The 22,841-nt window shown below is 50.4% G+C and overlaps 1 protein-coding gene across 5 annotated transcripts in view; it reads right to left on the bottom strand.

Annotated features, from left to right (window-relative positions):
* Csmd2 (CUB and Sushi multiple domains 2) overlaps positions 1–22,841 on the bottom strand; it is a 547,650-nt gene that overhangs the window by 335,757 nt on the left and 189,052 nt on the right. For all 5 annotated transcript variants that reach the window (XM_075945152.1, XM_075945154.1, XM_075945155.1 and 2 more), the window contains exons 4-5: positions 13,361–13,555; positions 1,180–1,387 (exon numbers count right to left, since the gene is read on the bottom strand). In XM_075945152.1, coding sequence (XP_075801267.1) covers positions 1,180–1,387; positions 13,361–13,555 — 403 coding nt within the window. The remainder of the gene's footprint in view (positions 1–1,179; positions 1,388–13,360; positions 13,556–22,841) is intronic.

Here is a 22,841-nt window from a genome sequence, read left to right as displayed (position 1 = left end):
TCCGGCTATTCTCCCCCCCTCCACATTGCTCAGAGCTACACTGACAGACTACCCTACCTCCCAGGTGGACTTAACACACAACTGCCAAGGTGGGCTTCTTTGCCCAACAGAGCGCATGCTCCTCAAAGGACTGCATCTGACTCTGGAGGGCTTTTCACCACCATGATAAGGCGCACGCAGGAAACATACAAACGTAGCCTTCCAGTCTTCCTTTCCTTCCAAGTTTCCTCTTCCTGCCTGACTACCAACCAATAACTACCCCACTCACGTCCTTAGAAATTTTCCCCCACTGGTTCTCAAGCCCTGACTTCCTGCTTCTTCTGGAATATTTAGCAATGCCCTTCTGCCCCTGTCCTATGTTCTGAGCCATCTCTTCCACAGAATCCACAACGATGCCCATTCTAGTCTGCCCTCATCTGGAAACATTTCGGCTGGATTCTGACGTGCCACAGATGCCTCCGGACATCCTCATCCTGATAACAGACTCACGGTGTGACTCTAAGGTCACACATTTATGTGTTACACAATCGAACACAGGAACAGAGTAAGACTAGTCACACAACAGGCAGCCAGAGTCTTCCCTAAGCCGTTCTTAGCCTGCCTGGGCACTTACAGTCTGAGCTGGGGGACACCGACCAAGGATGGATGCCAAGCTCCTATCCTCTGAAGCCCTCCCTCCTCCCTGACCTGCCGACATCTGGGAGTATCGGGGATATTCACGAAGAAGAGTAGCCCTCTGGAACAGTTGGCAAGAGGGAGGCAAGATCTTTCATTACTCCCCCCACATCTCAAGGCCCCAGCAGTGCTTGGGAAAGCAATGGCCCCTGAAGGTGGCTGTGTTACCCAGAATTGCAACAAGATTCCACACAGTGCTACCAAGGCTCAAGTCATGAGACCAAGACATTTTTAGCTTTAATTCAGGTTTCTTAACCAAGTTCCATCCTTAAACTCTTTAGCAAGGACACACTTTGAATCAGATATGAAAATCCCTGTTAAAAAAAAATGCAGCTCCGCTTCGAAATCATGCAGTGATTTCTCATTATGATGAGATGCAAAGACTCCAGGGTTCAAAACAAGCCAGTGGGGGCAGGGAGAGGATGGAAAGGACACCTTGGGCAGCCCAGTCCTCCCCAGCTGCAGAGGCCACAAGGGAAGGAGGGGGGATGACAGGGAACTCACCAGAGAGAGGAGCCTTCGGTCCCCGTGACCTCCAGGAAGTCATAACCATCCTCTAGCTGGAAGTCAATAAAGACCAGGGCGATGGTGTCCCCGAGCTCAGCCAGAATGGTCCACGTGCAGTCGGCATTGTTATGATACTCGGCGGGAAAGTGGGGGCTGGAGATGATGCCACTCTGCCCCCGCAGGGTTCCTCCACAGGCGTCGTCCGCTACGGAGAGAGACATAAGGCTCCTATGAGTGGCAGGGTCTCTGGGCTCTGGTTTCATCCACTGAGGCAGAGAAGATCTTGGCTTGTGACTGTGTGAGCAACTGTCACAGGTCTGGTCTCCTAAGAGCCAGCTCGCTCTCTAAGGATATAAATAAATAGCGAAACATGGTACTTAAATGAGTCAACTCGGGAAGGAGAAACAGAAGAGGCCTCATTAGAGCCTGGTTTTGCAGGATAAATAGGAGTTCACTTGATAGAGTAGGTGTGGACGAGAGGTTCTTGGAGGAGGGAACCAAATGGCCTCACCTGGATGGTCCCAGGGGAGGGACATCTGAAGGAAGGGACATTCACCCATCATTGAGAGGGGAATAAGAGAAGGAGAAAAGGGATCAGGAAGGAGGAGGTGTGGAGAAGCAAGTGGATCAGGGTGAACCATAAGCACCAGGTGCAAGAGCTAGGAGCCGGAGTGGGAGGGGCAGGTGGTCAACTAGAGAAGCCGCTAAGTCTTGCTGAAGGGTTTGGACTCTGCTTGGCGGATGGAAGGAGAGCTGCAGGATGATGAAGGATCTCAGCAGGGAGTCAGGGGCCAGACCCAGGGGAGAAAGACACCCTTGGTGCTCAGGGAGGTACCCGGCTGGTGCTGTGGAGCAGAGGAGCCTGGGTAGAGGAGACCAAAAGGGAAGGAGGAGAGATGGAGAAAGGAAGAAAGAGTCAGGGGGAAGGGATTAGGTGGTAACGGAGCCTGGCCAGAGCAGCTGGTGTTCCAGCCGAGAGCCACAGGGCTTGCAGAAAGTCTCAGCCTACGCCTGGTGTCCAGTTGTTTGGCCAGGGTGTCCAGGAGATAGGGGGAGGCTGGCCTGGGGCGGAGGGCTTTCCCCTGTATGCTGTGTTCTCCTCAGTTCACCAAGCTTGCCTCTGTGCAGCCTGTTCTAGACCTGGATCTGCAGGGGTGGGCCTGCTCCTGCCTGCTGACTACTTGAAGTCTCCCATGTCCAGGCACACACCTGGAGGTCACCTCAGCCATGGCTCCTCCCCCACATCTCAGCCTGATCTCCCATCCCCTCTCATAATGGCAGGACTAGATGGGCCCAGGAGTGCCAGTCTGATCCTATGTTCTCGCTCTGCAAAAACCACCCCTAAGCCACTGACACTCAAGATCAGGGAAAGCCCCCCTCCCCCTAAGGCAACACAAGCTCCCTCTTGGATCCTTTCACCAAAGTTCACTTGTCTCTCTTTCTGGAATCTTCTCTCTCTTGTTGAGCCTACTCAGCCGCTTCTTAAGCTTTTAGGTCTTTGTCTAAGTGGCACTTCCTCAAGGATCTTTCCAGAAACAAGCCCTAGCCCCATCACACACACTGTACGCTTTCCTGTAATTACTTCCCACACTTCTTTGATTAATGATGTTACTGCTCAATTCATATCTAGAGGTCAGACTCCCCAAAGGTAGAGACTGTCTGCTCTGTGCCCAGCACCCAGCACATTTCCTGGCATGAGACAGGCATTCAATGAGTATCTGGTGAACCAAGAGACTATGCAGGAAACTGAAGATCAGAGAGGTTAAGTTATGTTGTCAAGATCACACAGTAAGTGGCTAGGTTAGGGTTCTAGCTCAGTCTTGATACCGGGACGGCAGTCTCCTCTACACTAAAGACCCTTCCATTTTGACAGTGGCTTGCTAGGTCCTTGGAAGACTTTCAAACGTCCCAGCATCAGTCAGGGACTCGTGGACCATCCTGAAAGCAGGAACCAGGTCTCGAAGAACCCTTAGACCAGAGCCACCTGCGCACTCAAAGAATTTGTCATTCTTCCTCCGCCCTGGGCTCCTCTGACCCGCCGGCTCTGGAACCATCCCGTTGTGATTGAAGATTGCTGTAAAAGCTGTTTGGAGATTTTCCCCACACTTTCAACAAGACATCATATTTCACAGTTACAACTTTGGAGTCATAAAATACGACCTTCAGCTGATGTCCAGGCCTTAAAATATTCATCTACGCTTTCTCCTCTGGCAGTGGGCCTCCTGCGCCGCCATCAAGTCATGCGTCCCGGGTGCAGGTGCGCCATGCTTTTATTTGCCTTCCCAAGCTTATGACTTTATTTATGATTGGCTTTAGCTTCTCCTGAAGTCTCTCCAATTAACTATAATTTCAGAAAGCCATCCCTCTGTCCCTTCTGACCCTGGAAGCCATAGGCTGCTCAGTGACTCACAGTGCGTGCAGGAAGGAATGAGAAGAACAAGGAAGAAGGATGCGAGGCCTCCCTCTTGAGCGCCCTGGGGTGTCTGGGAGCCATAGGGCCCTGGCCTAAGAGTCACAGCTTTAAGGATCTTTCTAGAATCAGACCTTCCCCATCATATGCTTTCAAATATCCCCATAACTAATTATACAGATTCTGTCCATCTCTCCTCCCGCTTGGGGAGCCACATACTTTGGAGTGAAGTCACTATCCTGAAACCCCAGAGTGAACCAGAAGCAACCAGGCTCAGACTCCCTGAAAGCACAGGCCCCAAGGCGGGCACATAGGGAAAGTCAGCAACCTGAAACCTCTTGTGGCTTGAAATGCCAGCGTGCGTGCGCCCCTCCGCACTCCTTTCCCAACCATGCTCTTAGAAACCTGGGACACCGCCCCATCCCCCACCCCAAACTGAGATGCATGGGCACTGTCTCCTAACAAAGCAGTTGGCCAGTCTCACCTGAAATTAGGGGTAGGGTAAAGATCTAGTCTGAACTGACTTTGGGTACCTTTGCAGTAAGGTGTCCCGTGTCCTCGGAATGGATCTTCGGGGGAAAACCCTATTTACCACCCTGTGTCCATACATGAGTGGGCTTGCACACGATTAAAGCCAGATGCATCATGGGAAAAGGAATGCACAGTGAGCTAAAGCTCACATAGCCCTAGTCTGTCATTCAAAACAAACAAACAAAAAGACCACTTATTCCATGCCCTCTTCCTCCTGGACCCACAGCTTTGGGTACTAACCAGAGGCTCATGAGAATAGTGCCATTAGCCACCAGATTCTTTCCACTGACAATGTCCCCTCATCTGGGCCTCCTGAGGGGAGAGCGACATTCAGCTCATCCTTGTTGGTGTAGTTTCACAAAATAATCTTCAAAGGATTATGAACTCGGCCCCAAGGAGGAGAGCCTGTCATCAAGAGGTGACAGGATTCTAAGGGCCCTGCCTTCCTCCATGGAGTGACCCATTAATGGGTTTATAATTTGATGGAAACTTCTTGAGGTGGGGCACAGTTGAAGGAAATAGGTTGCTGGGGGTGTGTCCTTTGAGGCCATGTGTTGACCTGTGAACCCATCTTCTCTTAGCGCTTCCTGGACGTCTGCCTCCACACATTGCCACTGCCACGTTCTGCCTCCCCGGGAGCCCAAGGCAAGGGAGCCGGCTGACCCTTAGCCCAGAGCTAATGAAACCACAAGCCGAGACAAATCCTTTCCCCTTTTTAGTATTTTCTCTCATGGATTCGTCACAGCGGTGGAAATGTGATCAGTACGGGCTGGAACAGGAAGTTCTTCTTTGTGGAGTGTCCCTCATGGGCTAGGCTGTGCACTGGAAACCCCCACACCACTTAGGAAGTCTGCTGTGTCACCCCTGTGATGGTTAGTGTCAACTGTCAACTTGACAGAAACCAGAATCACCTGGGAGATGGGGCCTGTGGTGGGCTTCTCTTGACTGTGTCCATTGATGTGTGAAGACCGCCCACAGTAGGCGACTCCATTCCCTGGCTGGGATCCTGGACTGCGTTAGAGGAGACAGGGGATTAAGCACCCTCGTTCTTCTCTCTTTTCCCAACAGTGGATGCAATGTGGCCCAGCTGCTTCTGAGCACCTGCGACCTTGACTTCCCTGTTGTGACGGACCTCAGGCCCTTGAACTCAGGCCAGAAGAAATACTTTCTCCTGTCCGCTGTTTTGATCTGAGTATCTTGTCACAGCCCCTAACAAGAAACTTCGGCAATGTTTCAGATGAGGAAATGGAGGCTGAGTTTAAAACAGCCCCGTAGGTAGAGCTACCCATGCCAGAGCCAGAATTTGAACCCAGGACTCCCTGGCTTCAGAGCTGCCCAGCCCATACCTGTTTCTCTGCCTCACGAGCCTGGCTGAGCCATGCCTGATCCAGCTGTGCTCAGGCAGATACACTAGGCTTCCTGGCACTCTCCCCCCCAACATGCAGAGGGCCCAGCTCTCAAGCCCTGCACCAGCAAGGGGAAGGAGCTTCACAATCAGTGTGTTACTGTGACTGTGAGTCTTCTGCTGGGGTCACTAGATGGCCAACACCCTTGCCCATGGCGGGCAGTGTCGGTCAGGACCACAGGCAGCGGGAGCACAGCCGTGGGCTGTCTTGGTGTCACTTCCTCTTAACTACCCCACAAGCGGAGCCACCCACCTGTCTCTCCAGGCCTTGGCCCCTTCATTCCCAGCAGGGGCTGGCAACGCCATGGCCTCTTTAGGCTTCTGTAAGGATTAAATTAGACAAAGCCGGGCCAGCATGTCAATCAACGCTGGCCAGCAGTGTCTGCGGCAGAGAGCCGCAGCAGTAGCTGGAACAAAGCCCTCTGCCGGAAGCATCTATGAGCAGAATCTCGGTTCAGTTTGAACTTCGTAGTGCCATTATTCCCAATGACTGCTGGGAAAATGGGCACAGGGAGACTGAGGGATGAGCCCAAAACCTCGTAGCAAATTGACACAAATGACAAGGCGCAGACCCGGAAGAGGGAAGGTGACTGCAGACCCCACACCGTGACTTGTCCTGCTCCAGGTCGACTGTAAGAGCTGCAGCTGCATGGTTCAGGCTCAGTTACTCCCGGGCCACACTGTAATTTACCCCAGCTGCAAACTGTTCAATTTGATTGACAGTCACAGCAGGCCCCATGGATGGTACCTGGGTCCCCTACTATCCGCACTACTATCTGGGACATCTGACTCCTCCCATCAGTACTTGCTGCATAGTCGTGGCTAGCGCAGGACACCTTTGGCTGCAGAAAGATCATCCCCATATCGCTGGCTCACAGCACCCTCAAATTTTACCTTAAGGAATTTAATTCTTGAGCTTCCGGAGAGCACAGACCCCTACCCTTGTTCTGGTCACTCTCAATTTGACCATTATCATTCCTATCTGGCCAGCACTTTGGGGAGAGCTTTCTGTTCAATCTCAAATCTTTGCTTATTAGCAAGGCCTATGAGTTACACTCTAAACTGAGACCCAGATCCTATATGTCTTCTACCTGGGTTTATTGTATCAGCCCCAGTGAGCTACAAGTAGCTACAGGTTCCTGCAACAGCTACCTGCTAACAGTCTCCCCTATGTCCCCTGCCCAAATACAGTGCCTCTCCTTGTATCCAGACGGAATGTGTGTGCGTGCGTATGAGCCTGTGTGTGTACGTTTGTGTGAACATGTGTGTGTTCTAGTGTGTGTAGGTTCGTGTAGAGGCCAGAGGTCAAAGTTGGAGTCTTCCTCAGTCTTATTTATTTTTATTTTTTTGATACAGGGTCTTTCAGTGAACCTGGAGCTTATCAATTTGCTAAATGGTTGATAGTGAGCCCCCCGGATCCCTCTGTCTCTGCCTTCTCAGCTCTGGGATTAAAGGTGCGAGTTGCCTGGCCCACCTTTCACACGGGTGCTGGGATCAAAGTGGAGTCTGCATGCTTCCACAGGACTCAGTTTACTACTGAGTCATCTCCCTGCCCCCAGCCCTGGGCCCCTTCTTTAGAAGTAAGTTGAATTGAGCCTGCTTGTCACGTAAAGCCCCCCCACCACCACCACGGCTGCCTTCTGAATTTTGACCTCAACCCCACCTTCTCACCCTGCTCCTCACAATGCTGCCCCCCCACGCCCATGTTGCCCCAGAAGTCTGTCTTCTGTTCCTTTAAGAGGCTCTTCTCTAGGTCCGTCTCTATACTTGCTGCCCCCTTTGCTGGAATGTTCTTCCCCAGTCTGTACTAAACAGGCTCCCTCTTGTCACTCAGGACTTGGTTTACCTGTCACCTCCTGAGAGCCCTCTCCTGAAGCACCCCTAAAAGGTTGAGCTTCCTCCATCTAAAGGGGCCTTCCGAGCTCTCATCCCCGTCTGAGCTTACCTGATGGAGGGCCATTTTCCGTTTTCTGACTACCAGGATGTAAACGCTGTGAGCTCACAGGCTTTGAGTTTGCTTCAGTCATCGTGGTAGCTTTCTGTATCTAGACCAATACCTCCCACAATAAGCAGGTAACTAATGATGCCTAGATGGCCCGCAATAGGCAGGTGATGAATGATGTCTCGTTGGTACACAATATGTAGACGCTTAACAGAAGGTTGTCAGATCACCGAGGGAATGAGTGGAGATTAGGGATTAGCCCTGTAGGGCTCTTGCTAACATACCAACTTCAGGGCTCAGATTGGTTTAGCTGCCTTCTAGTGACCACACAGCTCTAGCTGCTGTTGTTAGGACCTGTCCGACTCCAAGCACTGGTGTATTTTACGGTCTGCAGGGACTGACCCCTTGGGCCTAGAAATGCCTACTGCAGCTTGGAGCCTGTTGTCCAAACTGCTGACTGAATGCCCGTCCCCTGGAGGTCTGGTGGCAGTGGGCAGTGCTTGTCCTGACTCTTTAAGTCAAAGCCCAGTCACCTGCTTCTTGTCCCCTGAGCATCTGAAATCCTCCCTCCACTAACTAGAGTTGTCTTTGATCCTGTTCCGATGCTCCTCCAAGTCAGAGGCCGGCTGCTGTAACACACATGGTCTTCCTCGCTAGGGATCAAAGAGCTTCCACCATGCTTGTGTCTCTTAGGGACCTCTGCTTTTGTGACGGTGCCTAGAGTGGCAGATCTAGGGACATCATGGCCCTGGCCTTCTGCTCTCTGCTAGCTGGACAGAACCCAGATGGGCCAGGAGCCTCAGAAGCAGAGATCCTTGGAAGTCAGCTTCAGGACTGCTGTGCCTGGAACCCCAGCTGCTCCATAGCCCATCTCGGCCTGTGCTCTGACTTGCACCCTGACCCCAATCCCCGTTTCAGTGGACAGATCAGGGCTTTTGAGTCTGCCTGGGGAGCTTTGGCCAGCAGAGAGCTCCCTCTTCAATTGCATGCATTCTGGACACTAGTGTTGAACAAGGTTCACCCAGGCTGCTGCACATTCAGTAAATACTTGCAGACAGCTTTCCATTGGGGAGACTAATCTCATGAGATCAGCCCTGGAGAGTCCTGTGTGGGAGGCTCCTTCCTGAACATAAACCAGCATGCTGGTCCCGCTGTGGCACCTGGCATGGTTTGGGTAACCGGTGAGCACTTTTGCTCCAGGGAGACTTGACCTCCTGAGAAGAACAGCCTAAAAAATCATTGTCAGATGAGCACGTATGTCCTGAAGATGCATCCATAAAGGCAGAACACTTGGGGTAAGAGGGAGGCCCAGGATTCTGAGATGAGGAAACAACCGCATCTCAGCCCCACGCCCAGCCAGAAGCCTCTGCCCTGAGATTTTCTTCTAGGTATAGACGGAGACATTTTCCCTGTGGCTCACGTGGGAGCCCCTTCAGAGGAGACTGAACAGCGGGAGACAAGTTGGTCTGGCGTTCTTTCTAGAAAGATCTTGTGCTCCATGTTAAACACATGGACGTTGTCAAAGTCAGTGGCAAAGAGCTCCTGGGGTGAGCAGCGAGGCTCTGTCAGACCTGTGCCATCCGTGGCGGGAGAGGAGGGGTGGGAGAGCGTTAGGAGGGGCAGGTAGGTGGCGGTCTACAAAGGGACACCTGCAGGTATGAGGGGCCATAGCAGATGACCAAGTGTGGAGCTGCAGGAGTGGGAGACCAGGGGGAAGTCCTAGATGTGCCACACTCATGGACTACACATGGAGTGTGGCTGCTGTCAGCGGCGTTAGCCGGTACCCACTGCTGCCATGGCTGGACACACTGACATTGGATAGTGGTGGCCTAATCAGGCCTGGCTCTCATCACTGCTGCTGCTACTGGGGTTTGCAAGGAGACAATTTAGCAGCCAGCTCTAGTTTCTGAGAGAGAGAGGGGGGGAGGAGAGGGGGAGAGGGAGGAAGAGAGAGAGATTTGGTTTTTAAAAGGCCACTATGCCTTCGGGGAGAGGGGAGTATTAGAGAATGTAAAATCAGGAGGGGAACCAGGGCTTACAGAGTGGATAGAAGTCCTGAACCAAGGCCACATTACAGGGAGCCTCCAGGCAGAAAGGGTTGGAGAAAGAAGAGACGGCTGACATCTTGTGTCTTTTAGGAGAAGCATCGCCACCAAGTAAGAGCAGGGAGCAGTACCAGGGAGACCAGGCCACAGGACTCAGGATCAGTCACATGTTTGTGGTAACTCATTTGCTGTGCAGGGACGGAAAGTCCCAGCATCTTCAGTGAAGGACTTGGTCCTGCAGATGCCTCTGGGTCTCTGCTCACTGAGATTTAGAGGGTGTGGGTTTACGGAGACAGGAGAGTCCAGAAAAATGTGCCAATTTCCCATCCTACTTGCCAGAGCAGAAGCAGGGCTGGGAGTTAGGAGAGAGGGAAGGTGAGGAAGAATTCCAGAAGGTGTAGGCAAATATGAGCTCTGTATACAAGACTTGGATTACATGTGTTTTAGTTTCTGTCGTGAACCAAAGGGTGTAATGTGTATAGAGCTTAAGAAAGGACTGTGCTTCCTGGATTACAGCTGAGATTTGTAATTTCATTAACTCCTCCATTTCCTGTTCTAGTACTATGTCACAATTCTGACACGTCCCTGAGAATGTGAGTATATGAAGGGTGACATCCCCAGGGTCGAGTATGGGTAGAGGCCATACAAAACAGGCCAAATACACATGGGATCAGGCCATGTAGGGCCACACACCTGTGTGAGGGATCCAAAGTCAGACCCAATCAACTTGGTCTTTCCTGCTATGCTCCTAAAAAGATGGAGATTCTGGGCTAGACAGGGGACCTAAGAAGATGGGGGCAGTTGCGCTAGTCCCATGGGCTCTGTCAGGAAAGGCCAAGACCACTGAGGCCAGTTCTCTTGGAGGAATAAGCAAGCATGAGGCAGTGGCAACCAGGGTTGACTGGTGGCTTGCCTCTTGGAAGACAGACTCCAGCAGGCGAGGGTGCTGGGATCAATTGATGATGTCTTGTCACATAAGTGGGGAGAAGGGAACAGGTACGTGTGCCAGGTAATTTTCATCCCTGCCACTGAGAATAAACTGTGCAGACGGAGGGAGGCGAGAGCGGCTTGGCCCTGGGGCTAGTCTTTCGAGAGGAGAGATTCATCAGAGAGGAGACTCCAACTTGAAGCAGAAGAGCTACCTGCAGATACGTCTTAACTGCCAGCAGAGCTCCCACACAAGCATCTGTGGGTTCTGGCTCTATATTTGAAGACGAGGGTTTAGGAAGAAAAGAGTAGCCAGGCATGCAAAAGACCATCGAAAGGCAGACAGTCTCAGGGCCAGAACAATTCCCATTTGACTGGGGCAACATGGTGTGGGAACAGTGTACAGGACTAGCCTGCAGTGGACCAGGGGTCAGGATGGGTTGCAAACCTGGCAGCAATTTCAGGAGCTAAGCTTGGGGCAGTAGGAGGGGAGAGCACAGACACTGTGGGTGATGCCACTCCTGGGCAGGTGGTCCTAGGTGGTGTAAGAAAGAAGCCTTTCTCTTTCTCTGCAGTGTAAGCTGCGGAGAGAAAGCCAATAAGCAGCATTCCTCCAGGGCCTCTGCTCAGTCTGTGCCTTGAGTTCCTGCTTTGGCTTCCTCTGGTGATGGACTGTAAACTGTAAGCCAAATAAATGCTTTCTTCTCCAAGTTGCTTTGGGTCATGGTGTTTTATCACAGCAATAGAAAGCAAGTTAAGGTATACATTCTTTTGAAGAACTAAGAAAACATCACCTACAGGCATAATGCCAACCCAGGCACAAGCTTTAAGATAGAAACAGACCAATATACAATGGAAGATGATGAGAAGGTGTGACAGTTGATTTTGATTGACAGCATGACAAGCTTTCAAACCACCTAGAAGACACACCTCTGGCCATGACGGAGGGTGGTGCACATGCACCATGACGGAAGGCAGTGCACACACACCATGAAGGAGGGTGTGCACACACAGGAGCACACACACCATGACGGAGGGTGTGCACACACAGGAGCACACACACCATGACGGAAGGCCGTGCACACACACCATGACGGAAGGTGTGCACACACAGGAGCACACACACCATGACGGAGGGTGTGCACACACAGGAGCACACACACCATGACGGAGGGTGTGCACACACAGGAGCACACACACCATGATGGAGGGTGTGCACACACAGGAGCACACACACCATGACGGAGGGTGGTGCACACACAGGAGCACACACACCATGACGGAGGGTGTGCACACACAGGAGCACACACACCATGACGGAGGGTGTGCACACACAGGAGCACACACACCATGACGGAGGGTGTGCACACACAGGAGCATACACACCATGATGGAAGGTGTGCACACACAGGAGCACACACACCATGACGGAGGGTGTGCACACACAAGAGCACACACACCATGACGGAGGGTGTGCACACACACCATGACGGAGGGTGTGCACACACAAGAGCACACACACCATGACGGAGGGTGTGCACACACAGGAGCACACACACCATGATGGAAGGTGTGCACACACAGGAGCACACACACCATGACGGAGGGTGTGCACACACAAGAGCACACACACCATGACGGAGGGTGTGCACACACACCATGACGGAGGGTGTGCACACACAAGAGCACACACACCATGACGGAGGGTGTGCACACACAGGAGCACACACACCATGATGGAAGGTGTGCACACACAGGAGCACACACACCATGACGGAGGGTGGTGCACACGCACCATGACGGAAGGTGGTACACACACACCATGACGGAGGGTGGTGCACACACAGGAGCACACACACCATGACGGAGGGTGGTGCACACACAGGAGCACACACACCATGACGGAGGGTGTGCACACACAGGAGCACACACACCATGACGGAGGGTGGTGCACACAGGAGCACACACACCATGACGGAGGGTGTGCACACACAGGAGCACACACACCATGACGGAGGGTGTGCACACACAGGAGCATACACACCATGACGGAGGGTGTGCACACACAGGAGCACACACACCATGATGGAAGGTGTGCACACACAGGAGCACACACACCATGACGGAGGGTGTGCACACACACCATGACGGAGGGTGTGCACACACAAGAGCACACACACCATGACGGAGGGTGTGCACACACAGGAGCACACACACCATGATGGAAGGTGTGCACACACAGGAGCACACACACCATGACGGAGGGTGTGCACACACAGGAGCACACACACCATGATGGAAGGTGTGCACACACAGGAGCACACACACCATGACGGAGGGTGTGCACACACAGGAGCACACACACCATGATGGAAGGTGTGCACACACAGGAGCACACACACCATGACGGAGGGTGTGCACACACAGGAGCACACACACCATGATGGAAGGTGTGCACACACAGGAGCACACACACCATGGCGGAAGGCCGTGCACACACACCATGACGGAGGGTGTGCACACACAGGAGCACACACACCATGACGGAGGGTCAGTACACATCTTCTGGGGAGTGCTCCACGGATGAGGGATTAACAGCGATGGTGTCTAACATGACGGAAGTAGACGCTTCCTCTGAGATAGGACCAGTGTGCCAGGCACAATGGTACAGTGAATTTCTTACTATGGGAGCAACCTGGGGAGTGTAAATCCAAGGACTAGGAAGTCAGGTGGGGCTGAGGAGCCTGGGGGAGCACCTGGGGGAGCACTTCAATGTTCCTGGATTTGAGATTCCCACAAAAGAAAAAAACATTCCTCACTGGGTAAAGTGCAACTCCATCCAGAGAAAGATTCCACTAGAAGTTGGGCCTCCCCTCCCAGCCTCCACAAGCTCCCACAGGCCCCCTTTAGTGACCTACCTCTGCAGGAAGGCAGAGGAAAGTCCCACGTGGCGCTGTTCTCGGAACTGGCGTGGCAGGTGAGCACCGCGTGACCCTCCAGAAAGAAGCCAGGGTTGCAGCTGTAGCGGACTTTGTCACCCAGGTTGAAGGTGGAGCCTTGTTGGACACCGTTGGGCAGCCTCCCTGGGTTCCCACAAGTGTGGCTTGGGAGAACTGTGAGGAGAGAAAGACGAGACTGGTGAGCTGCATTTAGCCTTACACTCCTTAGACCCTAGCAACTCCCCTTGGGCCAGGGCAGCTGTCTGGATCTCATGTCTTCTCTGGATAGGACCGGCCATTACTGACCGGCTCTCCTCTCTTAGCTGCCAATCTCTGAAGAACAGGTTACGTGCAAGAGGTCACAGGTTGAGGACTTCTCTTCGAACCCCCAAATGTTCTGTTTGTCCACGTGCAGCACTGGGTGTGAGTTACATCCATCCTCATTACTAAAGAAGAGGGCTCCCCCCTGGGAGAGGGGCACACTCACATCTTGGGCATAGCTGCCTTGATTCAGAACCTACACAAGAGTCAAAGAGTATAGATAGCTCTTGCTTGATGCTCTTTAAGTCTGGTGTCCCTTCCTTTGTGACTGCCACCCTACCAATGGAGGAGGTTTCTGTGGTAGAGCAGGGGCAGGGAGTTAAAGGGGCTGGTTAAGGTTGGGCCAAGCACAGAGGAGGGGAGATGGACTTGAATTCTCGTGTCCTCAGCAGAGCTAGGAGCGGGCTTACAGTATGCAGCCAGAGCCAGGGCAATCACAGCACCTGCACGTGTCCTGTCATTATCCGGAGCGAATGGTCTTGAGGAAGGCGCAAGAGCATCCTGACTTCTCACTCTTATGGGGAAGATGCAGCACTTCTAGGCCTGCGTGTCTCCTATTTTCCCCTGACCCACAGGCCGCCGCTCCCCCCGCCCTGTCCTAGCATTGCAGGATTGCAGCACAGAGCAGTGACCAGGGACATCAGCCTGCCGAACAGGATCACTGTTCAGTTTTTCTCCGTGAAGCTCCGCCCTCCCCTTGCCACCAATAGTTTAGGAAGCCACCCCTGAGAAGCCTGTCACAGACTGATGGAAAGAGCGCAGACTCCAGAACCTCAGTAGAGCCCTAGTGAAATCCCTGAAGTGTTCTGTGACTCAGTTTCCCCACTGGTTAAGTGGACACTGTAACAGCACCTTCCCGAAAGGGTCATGGCGACTATTCACTTGAGCTCAGGAACTCAAAGGACTCAGAACAAAGCCTGGCACACACATTAAGTACAAATCAAGTGAATCTACCATTCAGCCCCTTGGGAGGTACAGGGACCATAAGAGATGGCCTACCTGCTGTGGTAGAAGATGGACCAGGCGGGGGGCTCAGAGGTGACTTCCTCAAAAGGTCACACCTCTGCTCAACTCTGAGATTAGCAAGAATTATCAATTCCAGGCAGATGGAACAAGGATGCTAAGGCCCTAAAAAGATAACGTAGGGGTCAACGTCTCGGAGTGGACAACCATGAGGGAAATGGAGAAGAGTGGGCTGGATCTCTGGCCTCTCTAAAGCCTTTGCAGCATCTGCTTCCTGCCCACCCTGCTGTTGGTGCCTGCCTTCTAAACCCTCTCCACCAGGCTCAACAATCTCAGCAATCTACAGGGTAGACTTCTCCAACTTCCTCTTCTTCTCCTCCCAGCTCCCCTTTTCCTCCCTTTCTGTGAGGACGCAGCTCCATGCAGAGGGAAACGGCAGGCTTTGGAGTTATTCTGGTCTGGGTCTGAAGCCAGGTGCCGCCACTGTCTCCTGCGTGACTTTGAGTTCCATGGGATCTTTGAGTCTCATTTCCCCCAACACATCTGGTGTTTGGAGGTTCATTCATAAAAGCTGCACACTTGCTACACTGGGCTGCAGGACTGGGAGGACAGTGGCCAGGGCTGGTTCACATGTGTACCCTGGGGACTAACAGAGTGCCTGGGACTTAAAGGGACATACTTGTGTCGATAATTAGTGGTTGAAGCTATTCATTCACGTATGAGCTCATTTGTGCAACAGAAATTTATCGTGGGCCAACTGTGCTCAGCGCTTGGAGTACAGCCATCTAGGTAGAACTGGTCCCTATCCTCAGAGGCTTGCTTTGCAAATGTTAAGGATCCGAGCATTCTCTATCTCTGGCATGTCAGAAGACCCAGGTGAAAGGATTTGCTTCTGCTACTCTCTGTCAGTTGGCCCTGGATAGTATTTCTCGTGAGCTGCTATGGCTCACTCTTTCCCATGATCACCTCTTGCTGGATCACCAAATAAATGTGTGCCACAATCCTCTGCTGCTAGCTTACTGGATGTTTCCCACAATCCCTTGCTGCTGGCTTTGTTTTTCCCATCATTCCTCACCGTTAACCCATAGTTTGTTTCCTATGATCCTCTGTAGTTGGCTCAGTTGTATTTCTCATGATCCCCTGCAGGTGGTTCTCTGAACATTTCCCAGGATGCCCAGCTATTGGCTCAGCTCTATTTTTTATGGCCAGCACCCCACATTGCTGGCAAATTGAGAATTTCCCATAATCCCTTACTGCCGGTTCATCCAGCCTTTCCCAAGATGCCCTGCTTCTGGCTCAGTTTTATTACTTCTGGTTCATCCAGCCTTTCCCAAGATGCCCTACTTCCGACTCACCCAGTCTTTCTCCTGGCTTACAGCACAGACAATGAGGTGACATGTGTAAGAGCGCTGGGAGTGGAGGGGGCCAGGTAAACATTTAGAGAAGAAAGCAAGCTAAGGTGAGGGGAGGGAACCGACGGCAAACAGGCTGAGAACTGGTGTAGAACTAACGTTTCATTTGCCGCAACAAGACGCAAAGACCCAATTTAATTAAATTACTAATGTCAAATTTTTAATGAACCTGCTTCTGCTTTGGGCTTTCTTCCTTTGAAATTAATGACTGGAACGTCACTATAAATAAAAGTTGATTCTTTTTAAAAAGTCCCTCTCAAATGCTTGCCGCTCCTTACTTAATGAGCTGTTCTTAATCAGCCCGCTCTGAAGTGGGTCTCAGCTGGGACCAGGCTGTAATGAAGGGGTCCACTCCTCATGTTACCTCTTTAATCCCAATCTCTGATCCAGATAGGTCACACAGTGAAGGGAGAGTGAGATGTCTTGGGGGCTCGGAGAGAGTGGGGTTCAAATCCAGTTCCTTCACCTAGGACAAGATGAACCAAACTGTACCCCTCGCCTCTCTGGGTTTCCATTCCTCATTTGGAAATGGGTCTGTTTTTCTCTTCTAAAGGCCATGCTAGCCAGCAGGGCTGATGGCGTAGCAAAGTGACACCAGGAACTAACATATACATTCTATATTGTCATTGCTGCATAGTTAAAGGACACAAGGTCACAGTAAGGAAGCCTTGCCTGGGTGGGTGGGGGTGGGGATTGTCTTTCCTTCCCTCTTCCCACTTTTCCTGGCTGCAGGCAATCTGTGGGGTTCTTCGTGCACAGATGTGTCCCTCCAGTTGTCCTTCCGTGTATGTTACCCTTCTGCTCTATCTGGGTCCTGTGCTGGACAGGGTACACCCTTATCACCCCACCGTGAAGGCATCTTCCGCAAAGACTATTCCCAAAGGTCACATTTGTAGGTCTCGGTCCTCAACAGATTTTTGGAGACAATGCAGTTTAACACATAGTAGGGCTATCGTGGAGGCACTGAGTGCTAGGCATTCTTCTGGGCCCAATGGAACAAGTTTGCTTAACCTACCAAAGGAAGTTATGGGGCACGTGTGTGTTGTCCCCATTTTACAGACGACAGTGCTGCTGCAGAGAGGAGAAGCAGCTTGCTTGGTCAAGGCCATGCAGCTAGCAAATGAAAGAGCCCGGTTGTGAAAAGGTAACATTCTTTCCAACTGAGGCACAACACGTCCACATGTGTTCCCTTTCTCCTGCATCCTTCTTGGGATGAGGACTGCAGACTTTAGAGGCCATCATCCAAGAGTCTACATTGAATACTCTGATTTGTAAAAATCTAATGTACCCATCTTATACATTTGTCCCTAAATAATATCAAGAGTAATGTCTAAAGTCTAGTCTTTTATTGTGTGTCTGATGAAGGTCTTTGGACAGACGCAGATTACAGATAAGCCACAAAGTAATTTTTCCGAGGCACTTGGTTCCTTGATTTGTTTTGTTTTGTTTTCTGTGAGTTTTTCTGCATAGATATTACAGCCATTCTTGCTCTCCTGTCTATAAAACTTCCCTTTGATTGCTTACAAAATCACGAGTGGAATATTTACATCAAACACAGCCCAGAACGGCATTGTTAAAGGCGTGCTTGGCATTGAAGAGTTCTGGTGTAGATTAGGGGTGGGGAACTTTGCCCTCTACAACGCACAGCTCCTGCCAATCAACATAATATGTATGCTCTGTGATTGTATGACGATGGCTCTCCTCTATGGCCGGATTACAGCTAGAACTACATCGTGCTAGGTTCATTTTTAATTTGAGACTTGGACTCCTAACTTATAATGAAGAGCCGCTTATGCTACCCACGAACACCCTCTATATGTCTTGATGTCTTGCTACTATCAAGTAACTAGTCTCCATAGTCATGTAACTGATGACTTAAAGAGGCAAGATGGAGTGTAAAGAAGCTTGTCTTCCCACAGCCCCCAGCATGCAAGGAAGAAAGGAGGCTGTAGAAGAGATGAGTCTGCATCTAGGCAGGGTGGGCCCGGGGAAAGGGTGGAGAAAGAGAAGAGATCTGATTAGTGCCTTCATGCCAGGTCCTTCCGCCTCACCATGGTCTTTATCACCTTCACAACATCTGTCGTTTTAGCTGCTGGACTTTTCATTGCACACTTACCCATACCTTGCCTTGGCATGAATTTGCTTAGTCTCAAAAGAACAGTCTCTAGTTCATCTCAGCCCTTCTGTTAGATCAGAGATGAGGATATGATACATTTGATATATATCATCACATATTCATAAAAAATTTATACACTATATATGTGACTTGTTTTCTTCCTCACTTTTTCCTTTCATATGCTCTTTTTTTTTTGAGGCAGAGTCTTACATAGCCCAAGGACAGTCTTGAGTCCCTGATCCCCTCTGCCTCGACCTCCAAAGTCTGAGATTTTAGGTGTGCACCACCAGGCCCAAAGCAGTAATATATTTTAACATATAATATTTAATATGTTTATATAACATCAAATATGAGCTATTATCTGCTGGGTCATCAGGATGACATGGTCACTGATTAACGGTGTCACCCTGCTACAAAGCATATTCCATGAGGATGGCATTTGGAGGCCTAATTTGTTCTCCACTGGGTTTCATAGACTAATGCTTGGTGTATAATAATTCTAATAAAACTTCACTAAATGGCTTGATGATCTTACCCAATCCTCCCAATGACCTATGCACAGAGGCACTGTGACTCCTTGGTGAGGTTACCAGGGAACGCTGGGTGCTGACCCCAGGCTAACAGGCCAAATGGCAGAGTGCAGGGCTGCCCCTGTCAATGCCTGGCCCCTCATCCTACATGCTTTCCAACTACACTGGGCTCTTCCTGTGCTGGTCATTCTACGTGAAGCCCCAACATGCTGACCAGGGGCTCACACTGTCCTCTCAGGAGGAGCAAGGGTGACAATTGGGGCAGTGGACCTGGAGCTTGGTGTTGTTCATTTCCTGCTACCTGTCAATCAAACCAAGACAGAGGTGCCAAGGACCCCACAAATCAGTGGTTCTGTCCTGTCCAGTGACCCCTGACCCTTGTCAGGCATGAGTCCTCCACCTTGAACCTCTTTTTATGACTTAAGCTGGTGATCTTTGCCTCCCTTGGCAATTAGGGTCACAGGTCTCAGAATCTCACAAAACCTGATGCTTGCACTGGGTCCCAAACCTCCGGAATAGAATAACTCCAGTTCCAAAAGACAGCAAAACGGGCCTGAGATTAGCGGCAAGCAATGATAAGCTGTTCCCCTTCGTGTTCCAGGCAGCCTGGCTTGAGGGAATCGCTGGGCTCGAGCGTGGGCAGCAGACTCAGGACCTCTCCTCCTAAATGCAGTTGCTGGCTTCTCCTCTGCCACACCCTGTTCTCTGAACATCATGCCAGGCCCGCCATTCCTTTCTCACGTGAAATTTGACCATCTCTCCCCTGGATCTGTGTGACTGACTTCCCCACTACCAGCCTCCCTGTTTCAGATACCCTCTCCCCATTAGTGCCTCAGGGAGTACTGTAGAGTACCTCTTAGGATGTGCCAGCAAAGGCTGGCCCTCTGACCTCCCGATGACTCATTAGAGAATAAATAATGATCTGGAAGAATAACACAGAGTAAAGGAAAAGAAAGAACCCTTTCTACACCTTTTCTTATTCTGAGGATAAAGCCATATAGAGGTTCCCTCCATGATCTGACCCCTGTAATGGCTCCCTCTGCGGTCTGACCCCTGTAGACATTTCTGCCTTCCTCCCTGCTCCCCATCTCGTACCCACCATCACCACTATTTTAAAGGTACCCCAAACACCTACTCTCTCCAATTCACCATCGAGCAAACACATACTCATCCATCAAAACCCCAGTTAAACATCACTTCCTCTACGAAACATCAATCACCATCCTCAGTATCTGGGATAGCAAATTATGGTAGTCAATATTGTTATGTTGAGAATCAACTAAAACCCAAGTTCAGCACACCTAGGGGGGTTTTCTTCATTCCCCTCATCTGAGGGGGAAAGACTAACCCGAAATCTGCCCACATAAATGACAAGGAAGAAGCTTTTTGCCTGCTTGCCCTCATTCTTGTTGACAAGTTCATCTATCCTGCTGCTGAAGCCATCCCGTTGCTGGTATTTGAACCCACTTCTTCAGGAGACCAGCAGATTTCTATGAATTCCTTGAGGATCCAGCACCAGATTGAGACTCCTGATACATCAGGTCTCTTTGGACTGAACAACTTCTTGACGCTTGGCCTTTCCCATGAGAGACAGTCATTGTTGGACTACCTAGGCCACAGTCTCTAAGCGATTCTAATAAATCCCCTTCATATGTATGTATGCATGTGTGTGTGTGTGTGTGCGTGTGTATGTTTTTCTACCAGTTCTGTATCTTGAGAGAACCCCTATTAATATGATGTCTTACCATAAAGCACAAAAATCCCTTAAGAGCATGTCTTCATAGAATAGAAAGTACTGTCCCAATGGTTGGCTGTGATTACTGGCTTCCACAATCCTGGAACTCATAGCCCACTAACTAAGCTGGCTTCCCCTGTCAATTAACTCATCTTAGACTTACGTAAGTCCACACTGTAAGTGCTTGGAGCTTTTGGAGGCCTTCTGTGGAGTTATATAGGAGTTCTGATTACATGTCAATTCCTACGTCACTATCATTCATGTATTCATTCATTCAAATTCCCTACAATGGAGCCTGCCTGTGAGTTTTCTTTACATGATTCTAGACTCCCGGAGATGTAGGGCTAGAGTTCTTTACACAGCTAGTATATGATTTACTGCCAGGCAACACAAGTATTATTGTGTGAATTAAATATAAATAATTATACATTTTATAAATGAGAAAATCGTGTCATTTATATGCATATGTGTGCGCGTGTATGTACCAGATCTAATAAATATGACCTCTGCTGCAATGGCTCAGTTTCCCTGTGGTGTGAAAGCTGGCAATTGGCACTACAGTCCAACCTTATTTGATTTATAAGAATAGGCCAGAGGACCCCTAAGCTGTAGACAGCTACCCCTGAAGGTCCAATATTCAGCCTGGCCTGTGCCTGGTCCGGGGTATATGACTTGTATTCTCGCTGTTATGTCTCAGGTTGGGCTTAGATACCCCATTTTACTGAACACAGCAGAGGATCTAGAGAATCAGTGAACCACAACCTAAAAAGCAGGAGGAGTCTCATGAGCTGTTGGATGTTTAATACAACCTGGTGTACTGCTCAGAGCTTCATCTGGACACTTTTTACACGTGTGTGTGTGTGTGTGTGTGTGTGTGTGTGTGTGTGTGTGTGTGATGCAGGGGGTGCAGATACTCACAGGCCCTAAGACACGTGTGGAGGTCGGAGAACAACTTCAACAGTCATTTCTTTCTCCTTCCACTATGTGGGTTCTAGGTATGGAACTCAGGTCAGTGGGTTTGGTGTCAAGCATATTTACCAGCTGAGTCATGTCAGACTTCATCTGAACACACATCTCACAATAGACAGAGATGCTACAACTATCTTCCTTCCACAGATGAGGAGACTGAGGATCAGTGGGGGTGCGGAAGGATGGGGTGCAGCCCAAGGCCACACAGCGGATCAGGACCAGGCTGGGCTTGAAACCTAAGCAGCCGACCTGGGCACTGCATCGTTGTCGTACACTGACTCTGACCTCCTAGGACTCATGCACTCCATGTTGCTGCTCCACATCGACAACTCTCTTTGGTCACTTACTCTGGCCTAGCTGAGCAGAGACTTCATCTGTTACCTGACCAGTGAGGCCACAGAAGGCATCAGAAGAGAATCCTCCATGCTTCCTCACCCTGTGTCCTCCTCTCTGTCACCTCTAATTCTCTAGGGACAGCACCAGAAACATCACAGGCCCCAGAACAGAGCTCCCAAATGAAACCAAGGACAACCAGTGACAGTCATATAGACACAGATGAGTTTTTAGCATAAATGGAATGCTTGCGCTATTTGAACTACATGGATGGTGAACACGATTTGCTCTTTGCAATGCAGATGTACTGGGGCATCTTATAGTCTAACTTGTCAGTCTGGTAATTGACACAATATCCCCTGGTGCAAGAGGAGAAAGGAGGCTTTCAAATACCATCATCCACCTGTTTCTTGTTCCTCCTTTACAGGACAAGGAGGGTGGCTGCTACACTTACAAACAGGGTGCACTTGGCCCTCACTTGCTATCTGAGACCTGCTCTTCTCTTCACCATTGCTCACCAATCACTTCTGTGGAACAGCAATGGTGTGGGACTCCCCTCTGTATGCTGTGAATATACATTACCATTAGTTAATAGAGAGGCTGCTTTGGGCCTATGGCAGGACACAAGATAGTCAGGTGGGAAATCTGAATATATATATATATATATATATATATATATATATATATATATATATATATATATATATATAGAGAGAGAGAGAGAGAGAGAGAGAGAGAATAGGCAGAGTTGAGGAGACAGACACCCTATAGCTGCCCCGAAGGAGACAGACGCCAGATCCTTACCCGTAAGCCACAGCCTCTTGTAGATACCCAGATTAATAGAAATGGGTTAATTCAAGTTGCAAGAGTTAGTTAGTAAGCATCCCGAGCTAATAGGCTAAGCAGTCTTGTAATGAATACACTTTCTGTGTGATTATTTGGGGTCTGGGTGGCCAGGAAACAAACGGGCAGCCTCTGACTACACAACTTTACCCTGAATCCGGCCCTTCTAAACCATGCAATAACACAGAGCGGGGGATTCTCCCTATCATAGGAGACAAAATCAGAAAGGTCTGCTGGC

The sequence above is a fragment of the Microtus pennsylvanicus genome, chromosome 13 (genome assembly GCF_037038515.1).
Source record: "Microtus pennsylvanicus isolate mMicPen1 chromosome 13, mMicPen1.hap1, whole genome shotgun sequence".
Taxonomy (NCBI): domain Eukaryota; kingdom Metazoa; phylum Chordata; class Mammalia; order Rodentia; family Cricetidae; genus Microtus; species Microtus pennsylvanicus.
Note: the sequence above shows the minus strand (reverse complement) of the source record. Positions and strands in the feature narration are given on the sequence as shown.